Below are 12,483 nucleotides of genomic sequence, written 5' to 3' on the forward strand. Positions count from 1 at the left end.
CAGGGTTCAGTTCTTCGTTTAATCCTAACCTCTTTAACTGGTGCAATATTATCAAGGATGGTAGTGAACATTGTTTTGAATTTTTCCCAGGCATCGTTTACGTCCGTGCAACTTGTTATCTCTGTCCAGTCACAATTGTGTAGCCTATTTACCAGTGTTTCTTTACTGTAGTTTCTAGTTGACCTCATTTTTATTGTCCTGTGTAGGCCTATCCTATCCCTAGTGATTTTCCTGGTGCAGTAAATGATGAAATGATCACTAAGACCTGTGGTAATGACGCCTGACTGACTAATGTTCTCAGAGCGGTTACAAAGTATCAGTGCTTAATATGATTGTTATATGTACTGTAATTTTTCCGAGGACTTGATATTTATGTGCAGGAAGAGTAGCATACAGTAGTAAAAAAAGAAAGTTGTGACAAAGAAGTTTGTGAGTGAATATTAATATGGTATAAAATACTGACAGGTTGTTAGGTAAAACACACGTGCAACAGTTAGGTATCTTTATTTCGAAACGTTTCGCCTACACAGTAGGCTTCTTCAGTCGCATACAGAAAAGTTGGTAGAAGCACAAGAGATGTGAAGATGATTTAATTAGTCCATCATCCTTGAAGATGTAGTTTTGAGGTGGTCAGTTCCTTAGCTTGGAGAAGAGTATTTGTTCCATAGTCTGAAACAGTATGAAGTTGAAGTGGCAGTATGGAGCCTTGTAATAATGTTGGTAGAATTACCGACAATATGTAAAGTAAAAGGACACAGGTGCAACTGATGTGACATTTTTATTGTGGTAACGTTGCCACAACATTATTACAATCTGTCGGACACCGCAACATAATGGACATTTCATGCAGACGTTATTTGGACCATAATGGCTTGACAAAGCTCCTGGAGAGTGAAATGTTTCCACGATAAAAAATGTCACATTAGTTGCACTTGTGTCCTTTTACTTTACAGTATGGAGCCTTATATATTGTCATGAGGTGAGATGTAGGCCACTAGTAGAAGAAAGAGTGTAATCATTGAGAGGTCACGTCCCTCTCAAATCCAACTGTTCTCACTTGTAGAAGTTGTCCAGGGTGTTTTCTATTCTGTACCAAGATACCTTTGTGTTGCAGTGTCTGACAGAGTGAATATTAAAATGGTATAGAATACTGACAGGTTGTTATGTAAGACGCATATGCAACTGTTAGGTATCTTTATTTCGAAATGTTTCGCCTACGTTTTGTGAAAAATTTCGAAGTAAAGGTACCTAACTGTTGCATATGTATCCTACCTAACAACCTGTCAATATTTTATACCATTTTAATATTCACTCTGTCAGACACTGCAACACAATGGTATCTTGGTACAGAACAGAAAACACCCTGGACAACTTCTACAAGTGAGAATGGTTGGATTTGAAAGGGATGTGACCTCTCAGTGATTACATTCTTTCTTCTACTAGTGGCCTACATCTCACCTCATGACAGTACATAAGGCTCCATACTGTCACTTCAACTTCACAATGTTTCAGACAATGTGAAGATATCAGAAACACTGCTGGAACAAATGCAGAAGTCTTCAAGAGGAAGCTGGACAAGTATCTTCACCAAGTGCCAGATCAACCAGGCTGTGATGGATGTGTGGGGCAGTGGGCCTCCAGCAGCAACAGCCTGGTTGACCAGGCTAACACCAGACAAGCCTGGCCCAAGGCCAAGCTATGGGAATAGAATGACTCTCGAAACTCATCAAACATATGTCAAAGGTATAACCATCTTCACACCTTTCAGTCCTTCCTGGGACAACTTGCTACCCTTCCTTCCTTCCTTCCACCCTAGATTTATAAACCCTCTTCATCATCCCATTCTGCTCCATCCTTTCCAAACATCTGAATTATTTTGAATCCTAAAAATCCCTCAAGTTACTCCCTGGAATGCGGGTGAGAAAGATATTCTGTACAGTACTTCACAAAATGAAGATAGAGGAGGTAAATGTATTATGGGCTAACTCTGTAACCATAAAGGGCCAAAGGCTTCCTAATATTTTCCTTTCTAGTAGACTGATAACTGTCTTTAAGAGAATAACCTACCTTGATCTTTTATTTTACAGTATATTTTGAAAAATAGGCAGGTTTTTATATTTATTATGGAATTTGTTTTAGTACATTCCAGACATTGTCCAGCATTGCTAGCCTGGCCCATGGCTGGGCTCCGAGAATAGTTAAACTCTTGAAGTTATTTAATTCATGTTAAGCGCTAGACCCATGTGGGTCATTCAGCACAAGACGTAATAGAGGCTCGATCCTCCGTCTGCTGAGCGCCAGACAGAGGTATAGCTGTTGTTATTGTTTAAAAAATTAGGTTACAGTTACTGTTATTCTTATTTATATATTAGTTTGGTTTCATGGTATATTTCACTCTTCCTCAGGCTCAAGAAAACTACTTAAAGGCAGATGCTGACTTACACTTGTCCCGTGCTGAAGTAGAGAAGCAACGGATGAATGCCAGCATTAAGAGTCAACAGTGTGAAGACAGCAAGAATGAATATGCCAACCAATTACAAAAAACAAATCAATTGCAAGTGCGTTTAAGTGCATAATTTTTTCTTTTAAAATGTAGACATTTCAATGTAGTATCCCAATGATATTGATGCTCCTGCATGTAGGGAGCCTAGGTAGTAGATTGGTAGGCAGCAACTGCCCAGGGAGGTACTACCATCCTACCAAGTGAGTTTAAAATGGTAGGATTGCTGGTGTCTTTTTTTCCTGCCTCATAAACATGCAAGATTTTAGGTACGTCTTGCTACTTCTTCTTACGCTTAGGTCACACTACACATGCCTGTCCAAGAATATATACATACACAACCCTCTGGGTTTTCTTTTTTCTTACGGTTCTTGTTTATTTCTTATCTCCATGGGGAAGTGGAACAGAATTCTTCCTTCATAAGAAATGCATGTCGTAAGAGGCAACTAAAATGCTTTGAGCAAGGGGCTGGTAACCCCTTCTCCTGTATACATTACTAAAGTTAAAAAGAGAGACTTTTGTTTTTCTTTTTGGGACACCATGCCTCAGTGGGATACAGCCGGTTTGTTGAAAGAAGAATTTGTTTTTATTGTTTCATTCAACAAGTAGAGTGGGAAATACTGTATTTACTTAAAATTGACCATGAACAATGTGGGGGTTAGGGGCACCAACCCCCTCCACAGTCGAAAATCCGCATATAACTTTTGATTCTCCAAAAACTTAACTACTGATGGCCTACTGTTGACCGGAAGCCTTACCGATAACATAAAAAATTTAGTACACAAACATTTTGTGAATTATATGTATTATATACTGTATTCTTACAATAAAGTATGCTAGAGAAAAGAAAATGCTATGAAGAATATCATAAGGAAGAGAAAATACACATACAGTACTGTACTGTACAGTGGACTCTCGGCTAACAAACACATCGCATAATGTTAAATCTGCCAAACGAAGCATTTGAACATAAAAATTTTGGCCTGGCTAACGATAAAAAACTTGCCCAACGTGATTCGTCCCGAACCTGTCCGTCCAGCCTGAGCACCTCAGCTGCCTGTCCGGCAGCTGAGGCGCTCAGGCTGGACCGGTGGCCGATTTCATGCATACATTCGATACATTTTGTATTATTCCATTGTTTATAGTGCTTGTAACTGCTAAATAAGCCACCAATGGGCCCAAAGAAAGCTTCTAGTGCCAATCCTGTGGTAAAAAGGGCGAGAAATACAGGTACCATCCGACTTACGACCGAGTTCGGTTCCGACAAACTGGTTGCAAGTCGAAATGTACGTAAGTCAAACCTCACTACTGAATATCAACATCACATTTTTGTAATGACTTTATTTTATTGTTTTATTTTGGTATTTCATTTTTTACTTTACTTTTTATGCTGTTAGTACTGTAAGGTTTAGGATAAACACTGTACAACACAAACGTTGTTTATTTCCCAGAAATTTGGCATAGAAAACACAGTCGTAAGTCGAATGGTCGTATGTCGAGCAGGTCATAAGTCAGATACTATCAAAATACAGTGGACCCCTGACTAACGATGAGCTCCCAACTTGACCAGTTATGTAAGTGTATTTTTGTAAGTGCTTTTGTAGGTGTATTTTTGGGGGTCTGAAATGGACTAATCTAATTCACAATATTCCTTATGGGAACAAATTTGGTCTATAACGGCACCCAAACAGACTTCTGGATTGAAATAATATCGTTAGTCGGGGGTCCACTGTACTATCGTACCATGGTCAGCTGCTGCTGCATCACCGTCAGCTGTACTACTCGAAGATGTGGAGAGACTGTGTTGGTGTGGCTTAACGAGAAACAGTTACCGAGAAACAACCCCAGAGGGTTAGCCACCCAGGATAACCCAAGAAAGTCAGTGAGTCATCGAGGACTGTCTAACTTATTTCCATTGGGGTCCTTAATCTTGTCCCCCAAGATGCGACCCACACCAGTCGACTAACACCCAGGTGAACAGGAAAAATTCCTGGAACTAGTGCTCATATTAGTGAATTGAAGGCCAGCAAAGCTTGGTTTGAGAGATTTAAGAATCGTAGTGGCATACACAGTGTGATAAGGCATGGCAAAGCTGAAAAATTCCAACCCCAGCAAGTGTTCATTTGTGATGAAACAGGCCTGTTCTGGAAGAAAATGCCAAACAGGATCTACATTACTCAGGAGAAAAAGGCACTCCCAGGACACAAGCCTATGAAATGCAGGCTAACTTTCTTGTTGTGTTGTAATGCTAGTAGGGATTGCAAAGTGAAGCCTTTACTCATGTATCACTCTGAAAATCCCAGTGTGTTCAAGAAAAACTCATCACTCATCAGTACTCTTCAATAAAGGTAAGTGTCATTTTAACATTTATTTGTATAGCTATTGTGCATGTGTCATTGTTTTGTGTGTAGGGAAATGTATATTTCATGAATTTTTTTTTTTTTTTCAATACTTTTGGCTGTCTGGGATGGATTAATTGGATTTCCATTATTTCTTATGGGGAAAATTAATTCAGGTAACGATAATTTCGTCTAACGATGAGCTCTCAGGAACGGATTAATATCGTTAACCGAGGGTCCATTGTATTTATCGATACTGTAAGTTTATGTCGTCTGTTTATAAGATGAATCGTTTGTCAGTACCTACATCAGTATTGCTTACTTCTCTTCCTTACTAATAAAGGTCCTTTGTGGCATTTTTTTTCTAGAATAGGGCACTTTCATCTGCATTAAAAACCTGTTCAGGCAGATATCCCTTTTCCTTAGTAATTTTCTTAATGATGTCTGGGAACTTATCTGCTGCCTCTTGGTCGGTAGAAGCTGCTCTCCTGTTATCTTGACATTTTTTAAGCCAAACCTGTTTCTGAATTATCAAATCATCCCTTGCTGGTGTTAAATTCTCCAGCTTTAGTTCCTTCATTTTTCTTTTACTTTAAGTTGTCATATAATGACTTCACTTTTTCTTAATGTAGGTAGTAGGTTGGTAGACAGCAACCGCCCAGGGAGGTACTACCGTCCTGCCAAGTGAGTGTAAAACGAAAGCCTGTAATTGTTTTACATGATGGTAGGATTGCGGGTGTCTTTTTATTGTCTCAGACACATGCAAGATTTCAGGTATGTCTTGCTACTTCTACTTACACTTAGGTTACACTTCACATACATGTACAAGCATATATACACGCACCCCTCTGGGTTTTCTTCTATTTTCTTTCTAGTTCTTGTTCTTGTTTATTTCCTCTTACCTCCATGGGGAAGTGGAACAGAATTCTTCCTCCGTAAGCCATGCGTGTTGTAAGAGGCGACTAAAATGCCAGGAGCAAGGGGCTAGTAACCCCTTCTCCTGTATATATTAATAAATGTAAAAGGAGAAACTTTCGTTTTTTCTTTTGGGCCACCCCGCCTCGGTGGGATACGGCCAGTGTGTTGAAAGAAAGAAAGAAATGTATGAAAGAGGGTAAGGTACCTAGGGATTGGCAGAGAGCATGTATAGTCCCTTTATATAAAGGGAAGAGGGACAAAAGAGATTGTAAAAATTATAGAGGAATAAGTTTACTGAGTATACCAGGAAAAGTGTACGGTAGGGTTATTATTGAACAAATTAGAGGTAAGACAGAATGTAGGACTGCGGATGAGCAAGGAGGTTTTAGAGTGGGTAGGGGATGAGTAGATCAAGTGTTTACATTGATGCATATATGCGAACAGTATTTAGATAAAGGTAGGGAAGTTTTTATTGCATTTATGGATTTAGAAAAGGCATATGATAGAGTGGATAGGGGAGCTATGTGGCAGATGTTACAAGTATATGGAATAGGTGGTAAGTTATTAAATGCTGTAAGGAGTTTTTATGAGGATAGTGAGGCTCAGGTTAGGGTGTGTAGAAAAGAGGGAGACTACTTCCCGGTAAAAGTAGGTCTTAGACAGGGATGTGTAATGTCACTATGGTTGTTTTGATATATTTATAGATGGGTATGTAATAGAAGTAAATGCTAGGGTGTTGGGGAGAGGGGTTGGATTAAATTATGGGGAATCAAATACAAAATGGGGGTTGACACAGTTAGTTTTTGCTGATGATACTGTGCTTATGGGAGATTCTAAAGAGAAAAGTTGCAAAAGTTAGTGGATGAGTTTGGGTGGGTGTGTAAAGGTAGAAAGTTGAAAGTGAACATAGAAAAGAGTAAGATGATGAGGGTATCAAATGATTTAGATAAAAAAAATTGGATATTACATTGGAGAGAGGGGGTATGGAAGAACTGAATGTTCTCAGATACAGTGGTACCCTGTGTTTCGAACTGCTCTCAACTCGAACAATTATTTATTTTATTATTATCACACTGGCTGATTCCCACCAAGGCAGGGTGGTCCGAAAAAGAAAAACTTTCACCATCATTCACTCCATCACTGTCTTGCCAGTTTTTAAACTGCAACATTAACACCCCTCCCCCAGAGTGCAGGCACTGTACTTATTATCTCCAGGACTCAAGTCCGGCCTGCCGGTTTCCCTGACCCCTTCATAAATGTTACTTTGCTCACACTCCAACAGCACGTCAAGTATTAAAAAACCATTCGTCTCCATTCACTCCTATCAAACACGCTCACGCACGCCTGCTGGAAGTCCAAGCCCCTCGCACACAAAACCTCCTTTACCCCCTCCCTCCAACCTTTCCTAGGCCGACCCCTACCCCGCCTTCCTTCCACTACAGACTGATACACTCTTGAAGTCATTTTGTCTCGCTCCATTCTCTCTACATGTCCGAACCACCTCAACAACCCTTCCTCAGCCCTCTGGACAACAGTTTTGGTAATCCCGCACCTCCTCCTAACTTCCAAACTACGAATTCTCTGCATTATATTCACACCACACATTGCCCTCAGACATGACATCTCCACTGCCTCCAGCCTTCTCCTCGCTGCAACATTCATCACCCATGCTTCACACCCATATAAGAGCGTTGGTAAAACTATACTCTCATACATTCCCCTCTTTGCCTCCAAGGACAAAGTTCTTTGTTTCCACAGACTCCTAAGTGCACCACTCAACCTTTTCCCCTCATCAGTTCTATGATTCACCTCATCCTTCATAGACCCATCCGCTGACACGTCCACTCCCAAATATCTGAATACATTCACCTCCTCCATACTCTCTCCCTCCAATATGATATCCAGTCTTTCATCACCTAATCCTTTTGTTATCCTCATAATCTTACTCTTTCCTGTATTCACTTTTAATTTTCTTCTTTTACACACCCTACCAAATTCATCCACCAATCTCTGCAACTTGTCTTCAGAATCTCCCAAGAGCACAGTGTCATCAGCAAAGAGCAACTGTGACAACTCCCACTTTATGTGTGATTCTTTATCTTTTAACTCCACGCCTCTTGTCAAGACCCTCGCATTTACTTCTCTCACAACCCCATCTATAAATATATTAAACAACCACGGTGACATCACACATCCTTGTCTAAGGCCTACTTTTACTGGGAAATAATTTCCCTCTTTCCCACACACTCTAACTTGAGCCTCACTATCCTCGTAAAAACTCTTCACTGCTTTCAGTAACCTACCTCCTACACCATACACCTGCAACATCTGCCACATTGCCCCCCTATCCACCCTGTCATACGCCTTTTCCAAATCCATAAATGGCACAAAGACCTCTTTAGCCTTATCTAAATACTGTTCACTTATATGTTTCACTGTAAACACCTGATCCACACACCCCCTACCTTTCCTAAAGCCTCCTTGTTCATCTGCTATCCTATTCTCTGTCTTGCTCTTAATTCTTTCAATAATAACTCAGCCATACACTTTACCAGGTATACTCAACAGACTTATCCCCCTATAATTTTTGCACTCTCTTTTGTCCCCTTTGCCTTTATACAAAGGAACTATGCATGCTCTCTGCCAATCCCTAGGTACCTTACCCTCTTCCATACATTTATTAAATAATTGCACCAACCACTCCAAAACTATATCCCCACCTGCTTTTAACATTTCTATCTTTATCCCATCAATCCCGGCTGCCTTACCCCCTTTCATTTTACCTACCGCCTCACGAACTTCCCCCACACTCACAACTGGCTCTTCCTCACTCCTACAAGATGTTATTCCTCCTTGCCCTATACATGAAATCACAGCCTCCCCATCTTCATCAACATTTAACAATTCCTCAAAATATTCCCTCCACCTTCCCAATACCTCCAACTCTTCATTTAATAACTCCCCTCTCCTATTTTTAACTGACAAATCCATTTGTTCTCTAGGCTTCCTTAACTTGTTAATCTCACTCCAAAACTTTTTCTTATTTTCAACAAAATTTGTTGATAACATCTCACCCACTCTCTCATTTGCTCTCTTTTTACATTGCTTCACCACTCTCTTAACCTCTCTCTTTTTCTCCATATACTCTTCCCTCCTTGCATCACTTCTACTTTGTAAAAACTTCTCATATGCTAACTTTTTCTCCCATACTACTCTCTTTACATCATCATTCCACCAATCGCTCCTCTTCCCTCCCGCACCCACTTTCCTGTAACCACAAACTTCTGCTGAACACTCTAACACTACATTTTTAAACCTACCCCATACCTCTTCGACCCCATTGCCTATGCTCTCATTAGCCCATCTATCCTCCAAAAGCTGTTTATATCTTTCCCTAACTGCCTCCTCTTTTAGTTTGTAAACATTCACCTCTCTCTTCCCTGATGCTTCTATTCTCCTTGTATTCCATCTACCTTTAACTCTCAGTGTAGCTACAACTAAAAAGTGATCTGATATATCTGTGGCCCCTCTATAAACATATACATCCTGAAGTCTACTCAACAGTCTTTTATCTACCAATACATAATCCAACAAACTACTGTCATTTTGCCCTACATCATATCTTGTATACTTATTTATCCTCTTTTTCTTAAAATATGTATTACCTATAACTAAACCCCTTTCTATACAAAGTTCAAAGGGCTCCCATTATCATTTACACCTGGCACCCCAAACTTACCTACCACACCCTCTCTAAAAGTTTCTCCTACTTCAGCATTTAGGTCCCCTACTACAATTACTCTCTCACTTGGTTCAAAGGCTCCTATACACTCACTTAACATCTCCCAAAATCTCTCTCTCTCCTCTGCATTCCTCTCTTCTCCAGGTGCATACACGCTTATTATGACCCACTTCTTGCATCCAACCTTTACTTTAATCCACATAATTCTTGCATTTACACATTCATATTCTCTTTTCTCCTTCCATAACTGATCATTCAACATTACTGCTACCCCTTCCTTTGCTCTAACTCTCTCAGATACTCCAGATTTAATCCCATTTATTTCCCCCCACCGAAACTCCCCTACCCCCTTCAGCTTTGTTTCGCTTAGGGCCAGGACATCCAACTTCTTTTCATTCATAACATCAGCAATCGTCTGTTTCTTGTCATCCGCACTACATCCACGCACATTCAAGCATCCCAGTTTTATAAAGTTTTTCTTCTTCTCTTTTTTAGTAAATGTTTACAGGATAAGGGGTTACTAGCCCATTGCTCCCGGCATTTTAGTCACCTCATACGACACGCATGGCTTACGGAGGAAAGATTCTTTTCCACTTCCCCATGGACAATAGAAGAAATAAAGAAGAACAAGAGCTATTTAGAAAAAGGGGAAAAACCTAGATGTATGTATATATACAGTGGACCCCCGGTTAACGATATTTTTTCACTCCAGAAGTATGTTCAGGTGCCAGTACTGACCGAATTTGTTCCCATAAGAAATATTGTGAAGTAGATTAGTCCATTTCAGACCCCCAAACATACACGTACAAATGCACTTACATAAATACACTTACATAATTGGTCGCATTCGGAGGTAATCGTTATGCGGGGGTCCATTGTATATGCATGTGCGTGTCTGTGAAGTGTGACCAAAGTGTAAGTAGGAGTAGCAAGATATCCCTGTTATCTAGCGTGTTTATGAGACAGAAAAAGAAACCAGCAATCTTACCATCATGCAAAACAGTTTCAGGTTTCTGTTTCACAGTCATCTGGCAGGACGGTAGTACTTCCCTGGGTGGTTGCTGTCTACCAACCTACTACCTACAGTTATGTAAGTGTATTATTGTAAGTGCTTTTGTAAGTGTATTTTTGAGGGTCTGAAACGGACTAATCTAATTTACATTATTCCTTATGGGAACAAATTCGTTGGGCAACAGCACTCAAACAGCCTTCTGGAACTGAGAAACTTCGAAACTCAGGGTACCAATGTATTGGGGATTTGACTTGTCAGCGAATGGGTTTATGAAGGATGAGGTTAACCATAGAATTGATGAAGGAAAAAAGGTGAGTGGTGCATTGAGGTATCTGTGGAGACAAAAAACTTTATCCATGGAGGCAAAGAAGGGAATGTACGAAAGTATAGTGATACCAACATTCTTATGTGGGTGTGAAGCTTGGGTTGCAAATGCTGCAGCAAGGAGGCAGCTGGAGGCAGTGGAGATGCCCTGTCTAAGGGCAATGTGTGGTGTAAATATTATGCAGAGAATTTGAAGTGTGGACATTAGGAGGAGGTGTAGAGTTACTAAAAGTGTTAGAGGGCTGAAGAGGGGTTGTTGAGGTGGTTTGGTCATTTAGAGAGAATGGATCAAAGTAGATTAACTTGGAGAGTGTATAAATCTATAGGGGCAGGAAGGTGGGGTAGGGCTCATCCTTGAAAAAGGTTGGAGGTAGGGGGTAAAGGAGGTTTTTTGGGTGAGGGGCTCGTACTTCCAGCAAACGTGTGTGATCGTGTTAGATAGGAGTGAATGGAGATGAATGGTTTTTGGGACCTGACAAGCAGTTGGAATGTGAGCAGGGTAATATTTTGTGAAGGGATTCAGGGAAACCGGTTAGCCGGACTTGAGTCCTGGAAATGGTAAGTACATACAATGCTTGCATTTCATAGGAGGGGTTTGGGATATTGGCAGTTTGGAGGTTGACTTTTAAACTGTCGTATCTGAGCGCCTCTGCAAAGACAGTGATTATGTATGAGTGAGGTGAAAGTGTTGAATGATGAATGTATTTTCTTTTTGGGGATTTTCTTTCTTTTTGGGTCACCCTGCCTCAGTGGGAGACGACCGACGTGTTGAAAAAAAAAAATTGGAACACGCCCCATGTGGGCATACTGTGTATTAACTTTTTTAGTATTGCTTTCACCTTGAAATCAAAAGCAGCTAATGAATGTGCAATGCTGTATGCAACCACCCAGGGAGGTACTGCCGTCCTGCCAAGTGAGTGTAAAACGAAAGCCTGTAATTGTTCTACATGATGGTAGGATTGCTGGTGTCCTTTTTTCTGTCTCATAAACATGCAAGATTTCAGATACGTCTTGCTATTTCTATTTACACTTAGGTCACACTACACATGCATGTTTTTTTTTTTTCAACAAGTCGGTCGTCTCCCACCGAGGCAGGGTGACCCAAAAAAGAAAGAAAATCCCCAAAAAGAAAATACTTTCATCATCATTCAACACTTTCACCACACTCGCACATTATCACTGTTTTTGCAGAGGTGCTCAGAATACAACAGTCTAGAAGCATACACATATAAAGATACACAACATATCCCTCCAAACTGCCATGTACATGTACAAGCATATATATACACACCCCTCTGGGTTTTCTGCTATTTTCTTTCTAGTTCTTGTTTTTGTTTATTTCCTCTTATCTCCATGGGGAAGTGGAACAGAATTCTTCCTCCGTAAGCCATACGTGTTGCAAGAGGTGACTAAAATGCCGGGAGCAAGTGGCTAGTAACCCCTTCTCCTGTATAAATTACTAAATTTGAAAAGAGAAACCTTTGTTTTTCTTTTTGGGCCACCCTGCCTCGGTGGGATACGGCCGGTTTGTTGGAAAAAAAAAAAACTAGCCTTGGTGGGACATAGTCGATGTGTTAAAAAAAAATAGCATGCTAGTTTTTATGAAAATGAATGGATACATGCCTGTCCAGCAAACCTTTCCCTCTCA

At 40.4% G+C, this 12,483-nt stretch overlaps 1 protein-coding gene and 1 long non-coding RNA gene across 10 annotated transcripts in view; one reads left to right on the top strand and one right to left on the bottom strand.

The window, feature by feature from the left end:
* The window catches only part of Cip4 (formin-binding protein 1-like Cip4), a 625,492-nt gene that overhangs the window by 530,170 nt on the left and 82,839 nt on the right, over positions 1-12,483 (top strand). For all 9 annotated transcript variants that reach the window (XM_070087374.1, XM_070087375.1, XM_070087380.1 and 6 more), the window contains one exon: positions 2,406-2,558. In XM_070087374.1, the coding sequence (XP_069943475.1) occupies positions 2,406-2,558 (153 nt within the window). The remainder of the gene's footprint in view (positions 1-2,405; positions 2,559-12,483) is intronic.
* Positions 1-12,483, bottom strand: part of LOC128689021 (uncharacterized) — a 238,706-nt gene that overhangs the window by 78,372 nt on the left and 147,851 nt on the right. The gene's annotated exons all lie outside the window — the stretch shown is intronic.

The sequence above is a fragment of the Cherax quadricarinatus genome, chromosome 21 (genome assembly GCF_038502225.1).
Source record: "Cherax quadricarinatus isolate ZL_2023a chromosome 21, ASM3850222v1, whole genome shotgun sequence".
NCBI classification, from domain to species: Eukaryota; Metazoa; Arthropoda; class Malacostraca; order Decapoda; family Parastacidae; genus Cherax; species Cherax quadricarinatus.